The sequence below is a fragment of the Tamandua tetradactyla genome, chromosome 13 (assembly GCF_023851605.1).
Source record: "Tamandua tetradactyla isolate mTamTet1 chromosome 13, mTamTet1.pri, whole genome shotgun sequence".
NCBI classification, from domain to species: Eukaryota; Metazoa; Chordata; class Mammalia; order Pilosa; family Myrmecophagidae; genus Tamandua; species Tamandua tetradactyla.
Genome location: NC_135339.1, coordinates 62355780 through 62377693, shown reverse-complemented (window position 1 = coordinate 62377693; position 21914 = coordinate 62355780). Strand labels below are relative to the sequence as shown.

Below are 21914 nucleotides of genomic sequence, written 5' to 3'. Positions count from 1 at the left end.
TACCAGGAGGCAGCAGGAATATCAATAAGGTCTGGCTCCTCAGGTTGGGCTCGCGCCCTTCCCAGGCTCATTTCGTCCGGATGCATCCCTTTAGGTTTGCAGCCTAAGCTGCCTGCCCTCGGGGAAGAAGATGAGCTGGGTACCAGGGACTTGGGGAGTGAAAAGGGATCCTGAATGCCTTGGTACCCCCATGCCAGGCTGTGAGCACAGGGATAACCTCCCTGTTCATTCACCTTGAGCACACCCCTGGTCAGAATCACCTACCCCCAAAAAGGACCTCCCTTCTTCCTCCACTACAGCCTGTACTATTCTCCAACAAAATGAGCTGTTTACGAATCCTTGGGTGGAATGTCTACAGATATATCAAGAGCTTCAACCATACTCCGGCCCTCCTTGGAGCCCAAGACTCACAGAGGCCAATATCTTTCTAGAACCTACCTAAAGTCCACCTCTCCTGTGTGCGCTCTCTTTGCAGCACTGCTCTCTGCCACCCACAGAGTCCAACGCACTGGACTGGGGCCTGAGGCGGCCCATGAAGTCTCTGGGCAATGCCCCGTTTCTCACCTTGACAGTAGCTCCAGAGAATTCTGTTTGTCCCCATAATAAACACATCATGAATCATTCATCTTTAATAGATTATGCAAATTAGGAGGACATAAAATCAACAAAGATCAATAACTGCATCCGTTTAATTGCCAGCAAAAACATTTTAAGAATGAGCATAATCTGCAGCCCTTTCTCGGGTAATGGCGCCATTAATCCAAACATTGGATCTTGGCCTAAGTGTAGAAAAATCATTCCCTACCCCCACCCCCGCCCCCTCCCACCTCCCCTCCCCCACTTCTCCACACACTTCTCTCTTTTTGGTAATTTCCAGTTTCTGAGCGAGTTTCCCCGTCATTACCACTGGTGAACAGCTCCGAATGTTAATGGTTCTGCTTTTGTTACTCCTCGCTTGATTGAAATGTCGCATACAGATTGAGATGTTAGTGCTAACTTGCCACCTGGGAATGTCAAGCTGGGTCTGAAATGAACTTTTCTCACACTTAGATCCAGATGGATCAGCCGGAGATGTTCCCAGGCTGAGCTGGGACCATTCCAGGGCCATGGTGGGGGAGGGAGGCGGGTGGGGGAGGCCGAAGGTGGAGCCACTTTTCTGTACCAGCCCGAGTTTCTCTCCTGCGGCAGGAGCCCTGCTCAGCAGATCTGAAGCCCCGCCTGGGAAAGCCCTTGCCCCCTGGACTGAGGTCTTGAGCACTGGGAAGCTCAAGGTTAGAGAAAAGCCTGCCGGGTTCTCTCCAGCCAGCTGCCTGGAGTGGGCCACCTTTGGGAAATGACCACTCTACCTCATAGCAGGACAGAGGAAGGTGCCTGGCCTGGGGCCAGAGTACCCAGCAGGATAGAGAGCTTCTTATTTGTACTAAGGAGGGCCCATGACAAGAGCCATTTGATAATAGGCTGTGTCCTGGTCGTTAACCCCTGCCAAGGTGATTACTGCCCAAAGCCCAGTCTAGCTCTCCAGCAATGCCAGGACTCAGCCTCTAATGCCCAGTCAAAGAGCTCAACTCCCTCTAGGCAGGAAACAGTTGTCCATCCTCTTAAGGACAATGTCGGGAAGCGAATCACAGGACTTGCCCACACCACTTCGGTGGAGTCTGGGTGGCCACTCACAGCCCAGCTCAGGTCCAAAGTCAGAGCCGGGGCCCTGTCGGACAGCCCGGGCTGTGCCTGCTCCCTGTCTGCCACTGGCTGTGCTGCGGGCTGCTGCAGCCCAGGTCCCCAGGCCGCCTCCGCTCTCCCCACTCAGGCAGGTAACGCCTCAGTGTCTCCCAATCCCCACCGAGACCCTTCTCAATCATCCTGTCTCCCAAGGAACAAACGGCACATTGGCTTTAGTGTCTCCAGAATAATTAGGTGAATTTTAATAACACCTCAATGTGTGTCTCTCCCACTTGGGTACTTCCCTGGCCCGGAAACCCTTCTGCAGTGCCAGGTGCCTTCTGCAGCCTGCAGCTTGGTGGCCTGAAGCTCCATCAACAGGGCCTTTCTCTGAGCCACCCCACGGCTCTTCCTTTCACTCTATCTGCCTCTGCCGCTCAGAGCCCCTGGGGTCTCAGGCCATGTCCCTCCTATACCCACCACCTGACCCTGCCTGGCTTGGAAAGCAAGCCTTGGTCTCCATGATTTCTGTGGGAAGCAAGAGAAGGGCCCGAACAATTGTGCTTATTGACAGTTCCACAGAACTGGGTGCCCTATCCTGAAACCCAATGCTTCATCAAGTCAAGTCCACCCATCTGCCCAGAGGGAGAGGAAAACAGATCCCAGAGGAGTCTCGGGGATGTGGGAGCCTGTAGGCTGCGCAGGCACCCCATGCTCCACTTTTGCCAGCCTGGCCCCTTTGCCCTCTGCCTTCTTCTATACAAGTCCTAGCAAGAGGCTCAAAATTCTGGGCACCTCAGGGGAGGCAAGGAAAAGGGTAAAGAAATAAGCAAGAGGACAGAAAGAAAGAACCAACAACAGCTTCTCCTGGCCCTGAGACACCTTTCCCCATGGACACCCCCCCACACACATCTGCACACATCTCTTTGCAAAGCACCCTGGTTTTCCAAGTCTTGCTCTCCCTTCAGACATTATGGTGGGGATGCGCACTTATCACTGGGATGAGGTGGCCCCCACTGAAAACAATGCCTCCACCCTCCTGGAAGCCCCCTTACCAGTCACAACGGGGTATGTCTGGGTGCCCGACACGTTGCTGCCCAGTTCGGGGTTGGTGGATGCAGATAGACTTGACTTGACTTCATCAAGCCCAGGGGTCAGGGCTGGGAGGGAGTACTCATTCCCCTGGGAAGAGAGAGGAAAGCGACAGCTCTCTATTGATGCATACACAGAGAAAGGGCTCGGTATACAGATGGGAAGGAGGAACAGGGGAGCCCTCCCAGATGGGGTGGAGGAGATGGCCAGGCAGAGGGAGGGGAGCACAAGAGGGGCGGGCTTAGCATGTGCTGGACAGTCTGTCTTGTGGGGGTAGAGGGAGACCTGACTTTGTGGAGCTAGAGGTGTTGCCTTTATATCATTTGTGGTTAGACCAGCACCTTTAAATTTCTGTAGCATCTCCTGCCTAAGCGGCCTCCAGGGCAAAGTGTAGCAGTGGGGATCCCCCTGTTGAGAGGTGAAGGGTGTTTTAAGGGTCTCCTGGGCCAGCGCGTCTTGGGGAGGAGAGCAAACCGTGACTCGATGGCAGAGGTAGTAGCTGGAGGAAGGGGCTAGCAGGACCTCCAGCCTGACACTGCTGAGCTGGCTGATCGGGTGTGGGGGTGCCCCCTTTTTTTTTTGAAAACAAACAAAGACAGTCCCATGGGCCCCTTGCTCTCTGCCTGTGCACTGGGGTATGAAATCGGGGAGGGGGAGAGTCCACATGGCTAACAGAAGGGTGGGAGGGGGCCAGTCATTGACTCTGAAAGGATGTCCTGCCCGAAACACTCGGGTAATTGCCTTTTTATTGCAGCCAGCACCAAGCCAGACCCCAGAGCTGGGCAGACCAGGAGCCTTACACAAAGCAGGAAAAGTTGCTCTGATTAATATTACGTTAAATTAAAACTGATTTTCTGCTCTTTCGGGTCCGATTTTTTTCCCCCTTCCACTTCCTGGCCCCCTCCCCCCAGAAAGCCCCCTCCCCTCTTTAGCTGGACGGGATTGCCTCGTCATTTCCAATTCCTTCTCATATTGATCTTCCTGTAGAAATCAGTTTTGTAATTAGCTGCAAATTAGGCCTTCTACTGGGGGTGAAGCTGCCCCCTGATTTATCACCAGAGTAATTCGCTGTGATCGGAGAGAAATTAAAATGAACTCAATTAGGCTTCGGATTTGCTTTATGGGCCCTGCTCCGAGTTTCAGGGGGAAAAATGACTGTGCTGGTGTTTAATAGTCTAATGAAAGTAAATAAAGGTTATTCATTGTAATACAGCCGGGGACTCAGGGAGGGTGCACCGAGCCGCCCGCCTCGGCCGGCTCCTCCTTTGTTGGTTTATGGCTCAGGGCACCTTAAAAAGACTTTTGATTTTTGTTTTATGAAGACAAACAGCTTATGGGATAAAAGGACGGGCGGGGAGAAAGGCGAGTGGCTGGGAGCTGTAGGCGTCTTAGAGTGGGGCTGTGCTGTGAGGAGCCTGTGAAACTGTGCTGGTGTGTGTGTGTGTGTGTGTGTGTGCGTGTGCGTGCGCATGCGCGTGTGTGTGTTCATGTGAGTGCATGAGCGAGCACAGCAGACCGTGTAGTGCTGTGGTTGTGGACCTGGCCTGGGCCTTGTATAGGAGAGGAATGGGTGTGTGGCCTTGTGTTGGACAGCGGGGACTGGGGGTTGTGCTGTGTGTGTGAGGTGTGTGCTGGGCTATGCGTTGAGCTGGTGATCTGGAGAGACACACCCCTCCTGGCTCCACCTGCCAGGTTCTCCTTGGGAGTTCTGTAGGTAGAGTGTGTGCTGGGGGCATTGGAGCAGCAAGCACCTGGTGGGGGATTACACAGGTTTATGTGAGGAGTCAGGAGACGTGCTTCGGTACATTGTGTATTATGCTGGTGTTGTGTCCTGGGCTGTTCTGTGTCTGCAGGAGCTGTGGGCCCTACAGGGGGGACTGTCAGCCTGCCCAGGGTCACACAGGATGACTGGATTGGGGGGGCAGGAGGTAGCCACAGGTGGGGTCTCTTCCTATGCTGGGCAAGAAATGTTCCACAAGCCTGCACAGACTCGCATGGGATCCTGGGAGGGCGTGGAGAAGAGACACAGCAAGGCGGCATTCCTGAGTACTGATCCATGCCAGATTCATAGCATGGCAGAGATGGAAGGGACTTAGAGACCACTATACCCAAGCCCCTCACTCTGCGGATGGGGAAATGGAAGCCCCGAAAGAGGAGAAGGTTTACTCACATATTCTCTCACACATTTAAATCTCATCATTCCTAACTATATATGCCACAGTGATTTTTCTTGACTATACCAGGATGTCCTTGTGAGAGGGTGTCCACACAGCACACACACGGCACACCCATATGCAACGCATACGAAGCTGGGTCTGCACCTGGGTGACTCGTGTGCAAGTTCTCGAGCGGCCTCGTTCTGCCCACGTCCACTTAGCTTCCCATCTTCTTCACCTCTGCGATCAGAAAGCCCCTTCCTCACCTGTTCCGATTTAATGTGCTCCGATGCCTGGAAAACGTCAGGATAGGAAGGACGCTCAAAGACACGATCCAAAGCTTCCAGCTGCTGCTGGGTGAAGGTGTCAGCTCGCAAGTGCTTCCGCAAACTGTCCACGCCACTCTGGGAGTCTCCGTTGGGGACTGAGCCCTCGGACACATCTGGAGAATACATAGATACTTAGGGCATCAGTGACGGGCCAGCAGAGGCAGTGGGCCGAGGGGCTGGACACCTGGCTCTGACCCCAGGGCTTTGCACCCTTGCTCAGGTCCCCGGCTCCCAGTTCCGCGGCTGGAAGAGCTGGCCCAGGAGGCTCAGAGAACTGCCCCAGAGAGCCAGCTGCAGAAGCCAGACCTCTGAAGGGCCTGGGAAGAGAAAGCAAAGGGAAGTTGTCAAAGCATGGGATTTAGGGAAGGACTCAGCAGAGGTGGAGCCAGAGCGGGTTCCCAGGGGCCATCTCCCAGGGGGTGGGCAGCTGGGGGGAAGAGCTGGGGGTCTCGGACCGGCGCTATGGAACCTGTGAAGAATTGAACTTGGCTCCCAAGATGCACTTCAGTTCCACTGATTCAGAGGGTTGAAAATCATCAAATCTGTGAAGCTGAGTGTAACATGGGGACGGGGTGAAGTAATTAACTTCGCCATGGAGGGAGGAGGGCCTCTGAGAGCAAAACTTGGGCATTCGCTCGGATTGGCCCAGAATTGAGCCTGAGGCAGGAGGAAAGCTGGTGTTGTGGGAGCATTAAAACACCTTCTCGGCCAGACTGGAGACAAGGATTTTGTGAAGGCAGCTTGTGTTCTGGCCATCATTCCTGACCTGGCCTCTGGCTCTGGCCTCTTCGTAGGCGCTGCCCAGTTCCCTCTCCAGGCCTCCAGAGGAAGCTGAGACTTGCTCTACTAAGGAAGGGCCACATATGAGCCACAATAGTGCCCTCTCCTGTGTCATGCTCTGTCACCCCCGTCCCTGCCTCCTGCATGCCATGGGCAAAGTGCCGGCTCTGCTGTCCCTCCCTGGACCTCACCATGCAACTATCCTGGCCCAAAGCCGGGTCCTCCCCAGCCCCAGCTCAGCCCCTTCTTGGCTTCCCTCAGCCCAAGACCAGCTGGGGAGGCGTGGGCCTGGGGCCAGCCCATGCTGCAGGCCCCGGGGTGCTCCTCTGGGACTGTTATATATATCAGTTTATAGGTGATTATACGATATGATATAATCAATATTGCATTATATACAGTAACACCGTACAGTATCATTCGGGAGACCATAGAAAATATTACATATTGACTAACCTCAACCTGCAGTCAAGCCACCCTCCCTCGCTGGCCTTCCAGATGAAGCCCGGGGCTTGCTTTCCTAATGGGGCCTCCCCTCTTTCCTTTGGAGGGGGTGGGAAAGCAAAGTGTGTGCATGTGCGCATCAAGGAAAGAGACACACACATGCGGAGACACAGACAGAAACCAAAGACTAGGATCAAGTCTGAGGCAGACAGACAGGCAAAGGGGCAGCCACGATGGTTGTCCTGTGGACACAAAACTTGGTGGCTGTATTTTTTTTTTCTGTGTAAGCCTCTGAATTGATTTTCAGCCTTAGAGAGGGCTGTGTCCTGCATGGGAGTTGGGGTGTGGCATAAATGTTTTTCCCATACTCTCCATGTGCATGCATTTGTGCATACATGAATATCCAGATAAATAAGTCTGTGTATAAGTGACAGTGAGAACCTTTACTGAAAGAACGTGTGTGCATGTGTGTGTGATCACTCAGGGTGGGGTGCACCCACGTCTCCTGTGTTTCTCCTGCACCTGCTTCTTTTCCAAGGATGTGCCAGCATCCTCATTTCACTCCTTGTAGCTATTTGCATGTTCCATTGTGTCTAATTCTCCCTTCCTGGAGCCTGCTACCTTTCTGCAAAGCCCTGCTATCAGGGTCACAGGAGGCAGTGAGTGTCTTTGTGTGTGGGCACCGCAGTGTCACCAGATGGGTTCTGGTGAGTAAAGTACACATTTGTCTGAGAGCGCGTGCTCACATATTATACGGGTGTGTGGATGTGTGCTAAGTAAGACTCACGCCATGCCTCTGTGTATATTTGTGCATATGCCTGTATTTGGCTTGACTCACCCTGTGCCTGTGTATGTGTGCATGCACGTGTGTGTGTGTGTGTGTGTGTGTGCATACGTAGGGGCTGCACTGAAGCTTTGTCCTCAGGTCACTGGCTGGAGGAGTCTCTTTTCCTTCATTTATTCAGGGGCCCTTCAGATCTTGACAAATCTGTCACTCTAAATTTGTGAGAGATTATGGTGCTCTCTCCCCAGCCCGCAGAGAGGTGATATATGATATCTGCTGCCCCTATTGATTGCCTGATCTGGTGGCAGAGGCCGGCGAAATGAACTTGAAATGAACATCATGCCTCAACTCATTGTGCGTATAATACACTACTTAATCCCACATTTTTCAGCCGCTATGGAATTCAATTGATCAATCATGTTCCACTGATAGTACTGTTTTAGGGGTTATTGCTGCTCCCTCCACTCACTGACCTTTTTATTTATTTATTTTTGTGTGTACTCAGGCCCTGGTGGTAGACAGGTTACAGAGCAGCAATGGAGTGGGGGGGAGGGAAGGAGGGGGGAGGGAGGGCGAAAGGAAGTCTGATCATGGAAGAGGTGGCCATGGGAGGGCGGCGGGGAGAAGGAAGAGAAGAAGGAAGGGGGTAAGGGAGAGGAGGAGAAGGAATGTGCTGGAGAAGCAGGGAAACAAGGGGTGTGCTGGAAGCATGCAGAGGGTCCAGAGAGGGGCTGCAGGAGGCTTGAGGAAACTCCCCGCAGGAGAAGGAAGGCAGTGAGGAGGCGGGGGGTGGGGGTGGGGGGGTGGGGGGGCGGGACAGGGAGGTGAGCTCCAGGGGCAGGGAGAGGGCCATGGCATTACCGGCAGTGGGGGGACAGGGAGACAGCCTCCCAAACCGTTAAAGGGTCCCAAGGCTCTCACAGGCTCTCTTCAGAGGTGGTGGGGTAGCGCCCAGAGGAGGTCGGCCAGGGAAGGAAGGGGAAAACTAAGCAAGGAGAAAGGGCAGGAAAGAGGAAAGTGGGGAAAGGAGTTAGGAGAAGCCCTGAGGTCAGAAGCTCAGTCCAAGGAGGAGAAGCTCAGAGAAGAAGGAAGTCCTGAGGTAGAGGAAGGGAAGAATGCAGGAGAGGGAACAAGGGAAGGAGCCACACAGCACCGGGGAAGTGCTGGCTGGAGTGAGGACACTTGCTACAGGAATGAAATCTGCTGGTTCTGTTTTCCCTGAAGCCTGGACTTCCAGCTAAGAAGGGCAGCACAGGGCCTGGATGGGGGTGGATTTGGAGGGGACAGGAGAGGAGGAGAAAGAAAAGAGAGTAGAGGAGGAAGAGTAGAAAAGAAAAGAGAACAAGGAAGAGGAGAAAAGAAAAGAGAACAAGGAAGAGGAGAAAAGAAAAGGAAGAGAAAATGAAATGGTTGTCAGTGCTGACCATCTGGAAGGCTATCCCCAGGTGGGACTTCCCAAGGGTAGAAGGCAGAGCCCCAGAGTGAAAGAAGGAAGAGGATTCGAACTGGACTGTGAGATGACTGCTAGGACCTGGTATTGAAAGGCTCTCTGGCAGAGCTGATCTGAAATACAGGAAGGAGCAGAAGCAAGTCTTGATCCAGATTTCAGAGTAAGCATGAAAGAAAAGTGTGTGAGTAATGAGATACCACCCATCACAATTAAGACTCCCCACCTTACAGTCCCCTTGCGCCAAGGAGCCAGGCTATGAACTTCTTGTGGGCAGGGACCATGGCTGATGCATTTCTGTGGCTCCAGAGCCAGATATGGAGCTAGGCCTGTAATAAATGAATATTAAGGAATAAACGAGCAAATGAATGAAGGAATGAATGAATAGGTTCTCCCGGGTGGCATTCAAAGCCAGCTCCCTGGCAGCAGCTCTCTAACCTGGTCACCTGACTGGCTTGGCACTCCAGGATATCCAGTCACTTTTAAGGAAAGTCCCAGGCATGCATGCCTGGCTACAGAAGATGTGGGAAGGACCTGCAGCAGACCTTTGGTAGACTTATACCCTTTCTTCCCTCACCCTCACTGCTAGCTAGCTTCTGACAGCATCAGTTCTGCTCCACAGGAGGTCCTTGCCTCTCTCAGCAACGCCATCCTCCCTACCTACGGTACAAAGGACAGAGAACACCATGTTCCCAGTTAAGTGCAGAAGTTGACCCTTGGGGATGAAGAACTTCTACCCAAAGCAGAGGGTACTTGGGAACAGGGCCTAGGGTCAGCTTCTACACTGGGACTCCTGTATCACGGCCCTGGTCCCAGAGAGCTGGGTCAGGATAAAATGGGCCTGCCTGCCTTGTAGTGGGGAGACATTCCTAGGGAGAGACTTTCCCAAATGACAGGAGGCCCTTAGCCCTCTCTCCTCTGAAGAGTAAACTGACCCATTGTTAGGGTTCCAGGAGGGTATGGAGGCCATATATCCTGGGCTTCCTGAACCAATTCTGATTTCAAATATTCCTTCCCACTCTCCAACCACGATTTTAGATTGGGAAGCAAAGAAGGTACCATGAGCTAGTCAAATAGTCCCCTGTCTGATTACCATTCATTAGCAGCTCACAAGTACCGAGAATTTATTATGCGCCATTGTGGTACTTTACACATCTCACTTAATCCCTCAATAACACTATGAGGCTAAAGATAAGGAAACTGAGGCAAAGAGAGGCTAAGAAGCTTGCCCAAGGCCGTGCAGCTAGTGAATGACAGTCAGGATTTGAATTCTGGTCTGTCTGATTCCAGAGCCTGTGCCCTAAATCCTTTCGCTCTGCTACCAGGATGCCAAACCCAGGGGACCCAGACTGTGCCCAGAATGATTATAGGGGACACCTGGTAAAAATTCCTCATTGTATCATAAGAAAAACTAGCAGGGTGGGCAGCAAGGTGGGGTGACTTATCCAAGGTCACACTGCTGAGAAGGAGGACTCTGAGGTCTAGAACCCATTCTAGCTGCTCTGTCTGTCACACACGAGCTCTCTCAGGGAGTGTGCGCCACCACCAATCCTTTTTGGAATGAGACAGGACCTTATAAATAAGTTAATTAAACAAACTGCTGGGTTAAAACAGTGACGTACATTATTCTTTCAAGGGGAACAAAGGCTCACATTGTCTTCTCCTCTGACCACTGCATATTTGCTTAGCAGTTAACGAAAAGCTTTCACAGACATTATGTTGCTTGGGTTTCCCAACCACTCTCCTAGGTAGGTAGGGACTATTATCTCCTCTTCACCGGTGAGGAAGCTGAGACTGAGAGTAAATGAGATGCTGGAGAGTGACTAGCTCAAGGGCATATGCTCTAGGGAGCCTGGCACAGGGAAGATGCTCCATGCACATTTGGGGACTGCAGCAATGAACAGTGGTGACCACTTGCCCAAAAAAGGTCCAGGTTATAGGTGTCCTAGCAGGAGGGCTCCTGACCCCACGCAAAACCAAAGATCAGCTCAACTGGAAGGAGACTCAGTGTCATGGTAACAGGGGTTACTTCCTGATCATGAGAAATTTTTATTTTCTTCTTGTCCAAGGTTTTCTATATTGTTTAGGCTCTGTGCAGCATGCATATACTACTTCTATAACAACTTGTCATTTAATGTCTTTTAATCCTCACTGAAAGGATCTGATCTCATTCACTTAGCCCTGTCACTCTCCATCTATTCCTGGGCTATCCAGGAGCAGCGTTGGACTTCCCACCTCTCTAACACCAGGCCAGATTCAACTCCTTGGCCAATCAGGAATGCATTGTCCAATAAGGTCTCAGTATCTTGGGGAGGGAGGCTGTCACTGCAAACTATGTCTTGAGGCTGGGGACAAGGGACAAAACCGAAGTACTCTGTCCTCATCTCGTGTGCATACAATCTTCCTGGATTCCCAGGTGATCATGACAAGGTCATGACTACCCCCCTTTCCAATAGTTGAGTGGGAGTAGTAGTAATAGACAGAATAAAGTAATGCCATTTCCTTGGTCAGAAAATGTCCAGGCTCATCAAAGTCTACTAACCGGGATGGACTAAATGGGGGTTGCCCACAAATCCTAGGAATTAGGCATTTCAGAGGAATTTTTTAAAGTATAGTAAAGAACTATACTAACTTCAGTTTTCTAAGCCCAAATACAAATATGTACCTGTCATGGGGAAACTAACAATATTAGGGTTTTCACACTCATTAAATCCGTTCAACTTTATGATGTACTGATTATCATTATTATTATTCTCCCTTTTCACCTAAGGAAATAGTCTTAAGAGACAAAGTTACTTGTTCAACACGTTCCATTTAGTAAGTAACAAAGACTGGATTTGAATTCAGGCATCTCTGCCTCTAAAGCTCTCTCCACTCTATCAAGCTTACCATGTCCAAGGCCATCGCCGTTATAACAACTGTCATTTTTGAGCACTTACTATGCACTAGACATGCTTAAAGTGCTTTGTATACATTTTCTCTGTCTCACAAAGTACTTGCCAAAAAGGTGCCATTATTTCAATATTACAATGAGTAAACAAGCTCAGGGAGAGTTAAAAACATGTGCAAGATCACACAGCTGGCAAAAAGCAATCTTGGAGAAAGTCAGCCTTAGTTTATCTGTCAGAGGAAATGACCTGAAAAAGTGGAGTGGGAAGAAAAGAGAGAAGCATGGAGGAAGTAGGAGAAGTGTCTGATGGGCCTCGGGCCTCAGAGGGTTGGGGCTGGGGGCAGGATGGGCTCTAGTTGGGGGTGGGGGCTCCATGCAAACATTTGTTCCATACCCTCCTGACTGGTCCTCTGGATCCCCTCTCTCTTTCTGCCTTCCCTCCTCCACATACCATTTTTCCCCTCTGAGGGGTTCAACCCCCAGGCCTTTTTCCTCCCCCAACACCACCGTCTCCCCCAGCTGCCAGTTGTTGCTGTTTCAAACTCAATTGTTCTCCTCGGTACTGAGGCAAATGGAGTCATTAATTACCTTCTATCGGCTGGGCTGAGTTCAGAAGGCGATCAATATCCCCGCTTGTCATTCAGGGCAGCCCGTCTAGGCAGCCCCAGCCCCACCCCCATGGCGCGCGAGGAGGTCTGGGCTGCCGTGGGGCCCTCCCATCTGACTGGGAACTGGGGGCGACGTTGGGATGCTGAGGAAGGGGGCTGCTCCCCCGAGGTAAGAAGAGTGAGGATCATGGAGTGGGGAGGAGGACGGGCAGAGAGAAGGGGGAGGAGAAAGGAAAGGGGAAGAGTGTGAAAGAATGAGGAGAGAAGGGAGGGAGGGCAGGAAAAGGGAGAGGAGGAAAGAAAGGAGGAAGAGAGGGTGAGGGAGGATGCAGAGTAAGGGAGAAAAAAAAAAGGAAAAGGAGGAGAGAGGAGGGGAGGGGTTCCTGCAATGTGCCAGGAAGGGGCTTCAGAGGCAAGGCTGGGGACAGCAAACTTCCCAGGCAGTCTTCTCTCTGTCCAAGGGAAAGCTCAAGGGGAAGCCATGAAGAAGCCCTTGAAAATCTGCCCAAAGCTTGGCTCTGGGCAAAAGCAGGCTCTGCCCAGCCTTCCAGCCCAGGTAAACCACCTGCTATCTTTGACCAAGCACAGCTTCTCAACACCAACACCCAGTGAATTCATGGTAGAGCGAGAGGCTGGCGGTAGCCGCTGGGCCAGCCTGGCCTCAGTCATGCTGTACCCATTTATACCCACTTGCCTCTAGGGACACTAACTGCATCAATGATTTTAACATCAACAATTATGAGGAGTTACGTCTCCTGGGTTAAAATCCTAGCTTAGCTGCTCACTAGTTACGTGACCTTGGAAAAGTCTCTTGAGCTTTTCTGGACTGAGTTTCCTTGAATGTACCCAAGAGGGTTGCCAACCTCCTCCTGTAGCAGTCTCTCCTTTCCCTGTGTTCCAGGAGCCATTTATTTCAGATCTTTACAGTAGAAATAGTAATAAAATAATCATAATAATAGCTAAAATCGATTGAGTTCCTACTATAGTAGCAGACATTGCGTTTAACATACAGACACTGATTTAATCCTTAAAATAATAGCAACAGGGTGGTGTGAAGGTGGCGTAGTGGCAGAATTCTCGCTTGCCAAGCCGGAGGCCCGGGTTCGATTCCCGGTGCCTGCCCATGCAAAAATAAATAAATAAATAATAACAGCAACAAACATTTACTAAGTGCTTAGTATATATTCAGCACTCATTTAAGATTTTTACATATACTGATCCATTTAATTTTCACAAGAACTTAAGCAGGAAGCTTTTTTTATTATCCTGATTTTGTTGATGAGGAAATGAAAGTGCAGAGGGTAAGGAACTTTCCTAAGGTTACACAGCTAACAAGCAATGGAGGAGCCAGACCCAAGCCGGGCAATATGCCTCTGGCAGCTCAGCTCCCAACCTTGGGAAACCGAGGGCTAGTGGGTTTGGTAACTTTTCCCAAATTACTTAAGGCCAGTGAGCGGCAGAGTCAAATTTAGAATCTGTTTGCATCAGAGTTATTTTTTGTTTGTTTCTAATGTTCTCCATTAAACTACGAATATTTTGAAGGCAGGGCCTCCACCCTTTTCATCTTTGTAAAGCTACCAGGGCCTGGAATATGTAGGTGAATAAAAAGTTGGTTAATTTGTTGAACAGAATTCTACAAGCAAATGTTGATAAATTCTTTACTTGTCTCACACAACATTTTACCTTTTAGAAGGAAAAAGAAGCAACAAAGGCTTGTCACAGTTGTCACAGTTTATAGCTGGAAAGGCTCATGGAGATAATTTAATCTGATTGTTAGAGATTAAAAAAAAAACAGGCTCAGAAGGGCTAGGTAATTTTCCCATGTCACACAGCCAGTCAATGCTGGAATTGGAACTGAGGTTCCCAGCTCTTTCCACTATTCTAGGCTGCTTAATTCTGACCAAAAGAAAAACTGATAAAAGGTAAGTGTTAGAGGATCTGGGGAGAAAGCAACCATGTCTGATAGTTGACTAGCAAAGGAGGGGCATTGGACAGAATCCGACTGGAGGAAAGCAAACCGCTACGTGTTGAAGTAAAAGGGTGGGCATGTGATTGTGGCAAGAGATACTGGAAGGGAACACACTTTCATCAAGTAGGATGCTCGAGAAATGAAATTCTGACTCTCAATAAAGCTCAAAATGAAGCTCAAAAACTCAGCCTGACAAAATACAGGGAATGGAATTGGGGGAGGGGTAGAAAGACAAGGACATTTAAGGAGTATTGTCGTTACACAAGGGTGAGCTTTAAAATATGATGAGCCAAGATTTTAAAAGGACATGAACACCAAATACAGTGGAAGTTTATGCAGCCATTTAAAAAGTCATGTTTTCAAAGAATATTAATGATATGTTAAAATGGTTCTGATATAACGTTAAGTGAAAATAGACAGATACCAAGCTGTTTATACATTATCACTCCGATTTTGATGAACAATTATATATATAAATTATACATGCACAGAAAAAAAAGACGGGAAAGAATGTGCCAAACAGCAGCAGTGGTTTTTGTCTTAGTGATGAGATTATGGGTGGGTTTTTTTTTTTTAATTTGCTCAAAATGAAGTAATATCTTTCAGATATTTTGCACTGAGCAGGTAGTGCACTTATTATCAGACAAAAGTTATCTTTTTCCTCTTTGTTTAAATATGTGTCTTCCTACACACATATGCATCTATATATACAGACACACACACAGGCATAGGAAATGTTGGTCACATTTGAGGGGAAGGGCTGAGGGGTATGCTACTTGGGCTGGGACTCCAACCCGGATCTCCCACATGGCAGGTGAGAATTCCACCACTGAGCTACCCAGGCACCCTCTTTTTGCTCTTATATAGGACACACAACAGATGGATGGAGGGAACCATAACCAAGGATGGATATGAGAGTAGCGTGAGTCTATCAGGAAGACAAAAACTCTAAACAAACTGAGACAAGGAAAAAGGGCCGGGTTGCTATGTTTGGAGAAAAAACAAAAGAAGGCAGGTGTAGGCTAAGGATTTGGAAAAAGGAGATAATATTGAAAGAGAGCAAGAGTTTCTCCACCAGAGAAAAGGGTCTTCAAACTGGAAGCTGCATAACAGGCTCCTATAGGGGTACTGGGCCTAGGTCAGGGAGCCGGGCAGGTAACCCCTCATCATTTCAATTGCATTAACTTTTTCAAGCCCAGATACCTCATTTATTAGGGCCCTGGAGAACAAAGTAGATAGGATCCCAAAATTGCTATAGATAATCCTTGAGAGATCACCAAAAAAGGGCGGGGCGGGGGGGGGAAGCAATTGCAAGCCCGATGCCATCATGGCTTGTGAAAGAAAGGGAAGGAAGACTTTTACAAACAACACTCTAGGAAATTTAATAGCAAAACTCTGGATGTCTTTTAAAAGAACTGATTATACAGTTAATTTCTGGGCGCTTAAAAAGAAAATAGTGATACCCCGAGCCTTTACGGACTCCCCAAGAATAAACTGTGGCACACGAACTCAGTATCAATGCTCATATTAAATTCCACCCCCACGAAGACCTCCCCAGTTGTCTTGGTTGGAAGCAACTGCTCCCTGTTCTAACGTACATCACAGAACTTACTACGCGGATCACTGCCGCGATTGCATTCTGCTTGTATAACGGTAAATAGCGTGCACGTCCATTTCTGGACTAGATTATAAGTTTCTTGAGGTCAAGGATTGTGTAAATTAGTCCCTGCTGTGCTTTATACATAGCAGGCATTCAACTAGCTCATCAACTTAAATTGGATTTTTATAGGTTGATTTATTGATTATGGATATAGTGAATGTTAACATTTGACAAAGAATCTGCTTCCTTGTTTTATGAACAAGACGAAGAAAAGTGAAATGATTGGTAGCTTTTGGGTTCAGTGGTACCTAAAGCATTCATTTACTGAAACCTGGAGGGAGGTTTCCAGTGGTTGACCGTGTGGCTTGCCTTTATTTTCTCTACTTAACTCTTAAAACAAACAAACAAAAAAACAAAAAATAGAACAAAACTCCTTGGATGAAGGCACAGAAGACATTCTTATGCTCTTAATCAGGTAGAATTTTGAGCCCAACCCAACAAGATGAAATTCAACAGGGATAAATGGAATGCCCTACGTTTAGGTTAAAAAAAATCAATTACACAAGTGCAGAATGGGTAGACCTGGCTGGATAGCGATTGATGTGAAAAAGATTTCGAGGTTTTAGTTGACCACTAACTCAATATGAGCTTGAGTCTGACACGGCTGCTAAAAAATTGAATGTAATCTTAGGCTACATTTTTTATAGATGTAGAGTCTCCAGGTGGAGACGGGCAATGGTTCTACTGTACTTAACATTGGCTAGACTATCTCTAGACTTCAGTGTTCATTTAAGAGGGACTTTAACATTCAAGAATGAAACCAGAAATGGACAACCAGGATGGGGAGGAACCTCCATCAAGGGCAGGGACATCAATTCTTAAATTTACCCAGTGCTCCGCTCAGAGTCTTGCCAGGTGCTCAACAAATAGGGTGGAATGAATGGAAGGGAAGGAAGGTGGTAGGGAGAAAAATGAGAGCATCAAATGGAGATCTGAACTACCCCACTTTGTGGTAAGCGTCTATCTCATTTTTACAGATAAGGAAACTAAGATTCAGACAGATTATGTAATTAGTCAAAGGTCTCAGACCAAGTGAGGGATGGACGTCAACCTCTCACCCAAATATTCAGACTCTAAATCCTGTGCTCTTTCCTCAATACCATATTGACTCAGGCTAAAGGAATGTGGCTGCCCATCTATGTCCTATGTCCAGGTGGGTCTGTGGCCTCTCAGGCAGAACTGCTCGAGAGGAGAGTTCTGCTATGAGTAGCATAGAAGACCATTAACCCTTAAGAAGGTGAGACTCGGCCTGGTTACCACCCTCAGCCAAGTCTTTCTTGTCTGATCTTCTAGCCCACTTCCCTCAATTCTGATTGAACATATAGCTATGTCACCATTTAATTAATTAATAATTGTTGGATGCATAACAGTCTTGCTTCCCCTTATAGATTGTAAGCTCGTTGAGATCCAGTCATGGCCATTGGTTACCCTTGTACATCCTAAACGCAGCTGGCACTTGGCTCACACTGACACAACACTTTCCAAGACAAAGTACATCTTTTGAATATCTCAACCATTTACATACCAAAGCAAAGTTGAAGTCACAGACTCTAGCTCTCTGAAATGCTTTAGGGGAAACCAGCCTGGGGACAGAGGATGGCCTGAGCAATCATTTAGGGCTCTCATATTTCCTAACCAACGTGTAGGGAAGAGGGAGTCTGCAGGAATTGTACCAGCACAGTTACTTTCCTCATTTAATGAATAAATTAGCCCCTGCAAAACAAGGGCTCCCAGGTTACCTTTGGGAAAGGGTAGCCTGGTTAGCCTGAGCCGTTTGACCAAGAGTGTGAGGAAGAAGTGGAAGGACAGTAAGTGGTACAGGTGGGGGAGGAGGGAAAGGGAAGACAGACCCAGGGAGGAAGGGGAGGGGCCAGCCCGAGAGAAAGGGGAGGGGCCAGTGGGTTTGGGGGAATTCCCGGGAGTGATCAGTTTTCTCACCGCGGAACGTTCACTGCGCCTCCCTGCTGGTCTGCCGGCAGGGGCGGAGGCTCCCAGCTCCTGGGCTGGTGGGGAAGTAGGGCTGGCTGAGTGTCTGTCTACTGGGAGCTGGGCCCTCCTCCTCAGCCGTCTCTGGGCTATAGGGAGGGAGTGGGGTCTTCCGCCCTGGGGCTGCCTCCTCGGGCTCAATCCAGAGCCAGAACCAGTTAGAAACCTCACTGGAGCCGCAAGGGGAGGGGACTTTGTTAGCTCAAAGGACACAAGCAAGGCGAAAAATTACATACCAGGCCTCCCTAAGTATGCTTGTTTAGAGAAACTGCTTGCATTTATGAAGTCTTTGGTGCGGAAAGCAGGGTTGCAAATGACTGCATCAGAGCGACAGTAAAGGCCATTAATTTCCTGTTATGTTTTCCTGTGTTGGGGGCTTTATTAATTTAATTTTACACTGTCGAACAACAGCGAGAGCTGACACTGCCACACCGCCACGGCTGGGGTTTTCTTTTTGTGTGTGTAGCAAGGCTTTGCCTGACATGCAAATCAACGCTATTACCGGAACCAATAAAGATGTGTGGAGGGAAAAGGGGAGGGGTGAAGGGGGGAGGGGAAAGGAGAGAGAAGGGGAGAGAAAGGGCGAAACCATCCTAGGCCAGTTTCTGCTTTCCTCTGCGCCCAGCCTCTCCTGGCTTCCCAGAGTACCCTCCGCAATCATCCTTCCGTTTTCCTTCTACCATCTTCTCCCTTCGATTCACTGTCTTTGGATGACTCAGGCTCCTTCATCCCCATTGGTCCTAGTTCCTGGCAGAACTTGAATAGGGACATGGAGTTCCCAGGAAGAAGTGGGAGGTAGGCTTCTCCCCACTGCACGAGCCCAGCTGAGACTCACTCCAAGAGTCCCAGGGGACAGGGAGTGGGTGCTGCCCAGCCTGCAGGCTGGAGTGAGGCCTTTGCTACATGCTTCTCTTTCCATTTCCTCCTCCAAAACACACTTTCCTGTAAGGTCAAGGACCCTGGCCCTCTTACATATTAGTAGTGCCCATGCACACCCCTCCTCCATGTGAACCCATGGGCTTGTGCACATGAAGAAGAGTCTAGAAAGGCAGATACTGCCAGCAGCTTATAGGTCCCTCTGATAGCTCCCAGTTCACCTTGTGACCCATTTATTTCCTATGAATTCCAAGAAAAAAAAGTTCAGTCTCTAATGGTTTCTCCTTAAGGGACCTCAGTAGCAGTCTTCAGTAGGCCAAGGTGTCAGATAAAAATAGATCCCAAGCACCAAAAGAAAAGGTGGGTTCCTAGGACATCCAATGCTACCACATTTTGGCCCCTTTTACCACCTAGCTGGCCTCAGACCCACTGCCCCAAGACCACCCACAGTGCCCTGCACCTAAGTCGGCTTCCACATGCTCACTGGCACAGGAAGTCCCTACTGACCCAGCCCAGCTGGCTGCCCCAGCGGCCCACCCAGGCACCCACTTTGCCCGTGTCTGTGTGGGCCACACTGCCAATGCAGATGGAGGTGGGGGTCTGGGAGAGGAGAGGGGAGGAATGAGTCATGCCTACCAAACATACCCATTTGCATTCCTCCATCCCTGACTTTGCAGTCTGCCAGGGCCTAGGGGAGTGAGCTGAGTGCACGCTCCCGTGTGTGTGTGTGTGTGTGGGGGGGGGGGGGGGGTAAGTGTGTGTATCTTTCCCTGTCACTGGCTTGCTCACTCTCCTGCCTACACTTTCTGCTTCAGGAACTATTTGGCAGGCTCTGAGAGGCTGTTGGATGGCATCCAGCTCTCCCTAGGAGGAAAGCCTAAACTTCATAAACTGCATTTCCTTTAATGCAGGTTCCTGGGACTGCTTTCCTCAGGCTTTTCTTCCCTCCTCTTGCCTGCTCAGTCTCGATCCCATCTTATCCCCGCCCCTGTGTGTACTCAGATCACACATGCATGCGCGCACACACACACACACACACACACACACACACACACACACATTACAGGCAGTACTTCTGAAAAAGATGAAGGCTGGGGCAGGAGGGAAAAGTGAAAGGTGTAAAAGCTCTCCTTCGCACAGAAAGCCAACGCAGGGCCCCAGGACCCCTGGCCCCAGACCTGAAAGGACCCATCCCCCCCATGAGAGGCCCAAGCACCGTCTCCAGGGGAGATGAGCACACAGGGTGCTTTGAGGCACGCAGGCAGGCGGCTGCCTCTGTGAGGGAGGGGTTGCTGACATTTCATGAGGATGGCAAAATTAGGAGTCACCTGGAGGCTGGGGCCACAGGGCTCCCAGGAGGGGAGGGAGAGGAGGTGGGGCTTGCCAGCAGGTTGAGGTTTGTGAGGCCTCCCTTGTCTGGTGCTGTCAAGGTCAGCAGGTTCGGGTTCACCGAAGGGTCAGGATGGTTTGAATTACTGGCTCTGCTGCATCTCGGCTCTGAGGCTGGTGATCTGTCTCCCAGCCCCTGAGCCAGGCCCAGCCCTCCCCTTTCCTTCCCTGCCTTTCCACCCCCACGGGGCAGAACAGAGCACGAGGGTCCCCGAGAACCCTAAGCTTCAAAGCCCTGAGGAAGGCAGGCTGGGGAGGGTCCTTCTCTGGTCTCAGGACCCCACTTTTGTACAGGCAGTGATGGTGGGGGGAGGTTGCCAGGACCCCTTCCTCTGGCAGACAGCAATCCTGGGTCTGCCCAGCTTCCTTCTCTCCAAATCCTCTTTCCAAGGGGTCCCCCGTGCCAGCTGCCTGCCCTTCTCAGCTGTCCGCTGGCCTGCAGAGGACAGGGCGCCCAGGGAGCTGCGAGCAGCAGGGCCTGGGGGACAGCCTGGGCGCTGGCTCCGCCCTCTGCATCCACAGCCTGCGCTTGGGGGAGAAGGGCAGAGCTGAGGCAGCGGATTTCTTGCTTGGTGCCCTTGCCAGTAGGGGAAGGAGCGGTGCCTACCTGCGGGGCTGGAAGGTGGCTGCCAAGTGGGGGACCAGGAGTCACAGACATATCCTGACAAGATGGGTGTGCATACAAGTGCACCCAAGTGTGCAAACATGGATGGGGAGTGGGGAGTGCCTGATGACCTTTGGTGAAAAGTTATAACACCTGAGCTACACCAACCCCGATTTCCTTGACCTCTACATCAAGTCTGTTCATTCCCTCCTGGGAGATAGGGGACCCATCTACTCTGACTTCTGAGGACTAACTGAAAAAATACTCTCTTGTGCTAAATCTCAAAATAAGTCCCCAAACAATCAGATATGGCTCTTTATCCACAACAGCATGAGCTGGTGGGGAAACTAAGGTGGTTAATGACTCAGCTGTAGAGTCTTGTGTATGAATTCAAGTGCCTGTGTCAGCAACACACCACCATGGCTAAACCCCGGCCCTTCCCCCAGAAATCGCAAGTCCAAACGTGCACAAGTTCTAATGGAAGCATCAACATAACCTACACCTGCCTCTGTATAAGAGACAATGTCAGTGTTCAACAGGCTCATGGCCAACATCACCCAGAGAGTCTGGTGAAAATATGTGATCAAACTAAGATAGAAAAATTTCCCCCTCAGGTATGAACGGTCTAAATTCCCGGGCTACTAGAAAGATATAATCATACCAATGAATGTGTGTTGCTGAGCAGATTTGTGTGTGTGTCTTAGCGAATGCTGACCTTTGAAACTCGGCCTTTTCTTGGACCAGAGTGGACTTTAGCCAGGTTTTGAATATTAGTTGGAAAATAAACATGGGTTGAACTTTGCTAAGGCAGTGAAACCCCAGCACTGTGTAGACAGATGATGGTGTTCATGTAGATTTGGCTTCTGGGCAGGGTCTGTGGAATGTGCCAGGTGTGCCTGAGATGAAGACCTAGCAGCAGTAATCCCCAGAGTGCTTCTCCTTACTTGCCTTGGCTTCCCTCTACCCATCTGATGCCTTCCCGCAGTGCCTAGCAAAGGGATCTGCAATTCCCTGCCCATGAGTTCAACTTGAGTTAAATAACCTAGGAGGGTATTTTCAGGGATAGGCATGGGATGGCTGCTGGAAGTGATTGTGTGTGAGGATTCCTTGGTAAACAAACACAGCCGTGCCCAAGGGCTGCATTCAGGTTGAAGGGTCGGTGCAGCCTCGTTTTGTTTCCCCTATATGGTGTAACCTCAACAGGCCCTCTGGGCTCCCCTCACCACCTCTTCTAGCTCCTTCAG

General features: G+C 50.0%; 1 protein-coding gene across 4 annotated transcripts in view; it reads right to left on the bottom strand.

Annotated features, from left to right (window-relative positions):
- PAX2 (paired box 2) overlaps positions 1-21914 on the bottom strand; it is a 76765-nt gene that overhangs the window by 14006 nt on the left and 40845 nt on the right. For all 4 annotated transcript variants that reach the window (XM_077125748.1, XM_077125749.1, XM_077125747.1 and 1 more), the window contains 2 exons: positions 5174-5349; positions 2715-2841 (listed from right to left, as the gene is read on the bottom strand). In XM_077125748.1, the coding sequence (XP_076981863.1) occupies positions 2715-2841; positions 5174-5349 (303 nt within the window). The remainder of the gene's footprint in view (positions 1-2714; positions 2842-5173; positions 5350-21914) is intronic.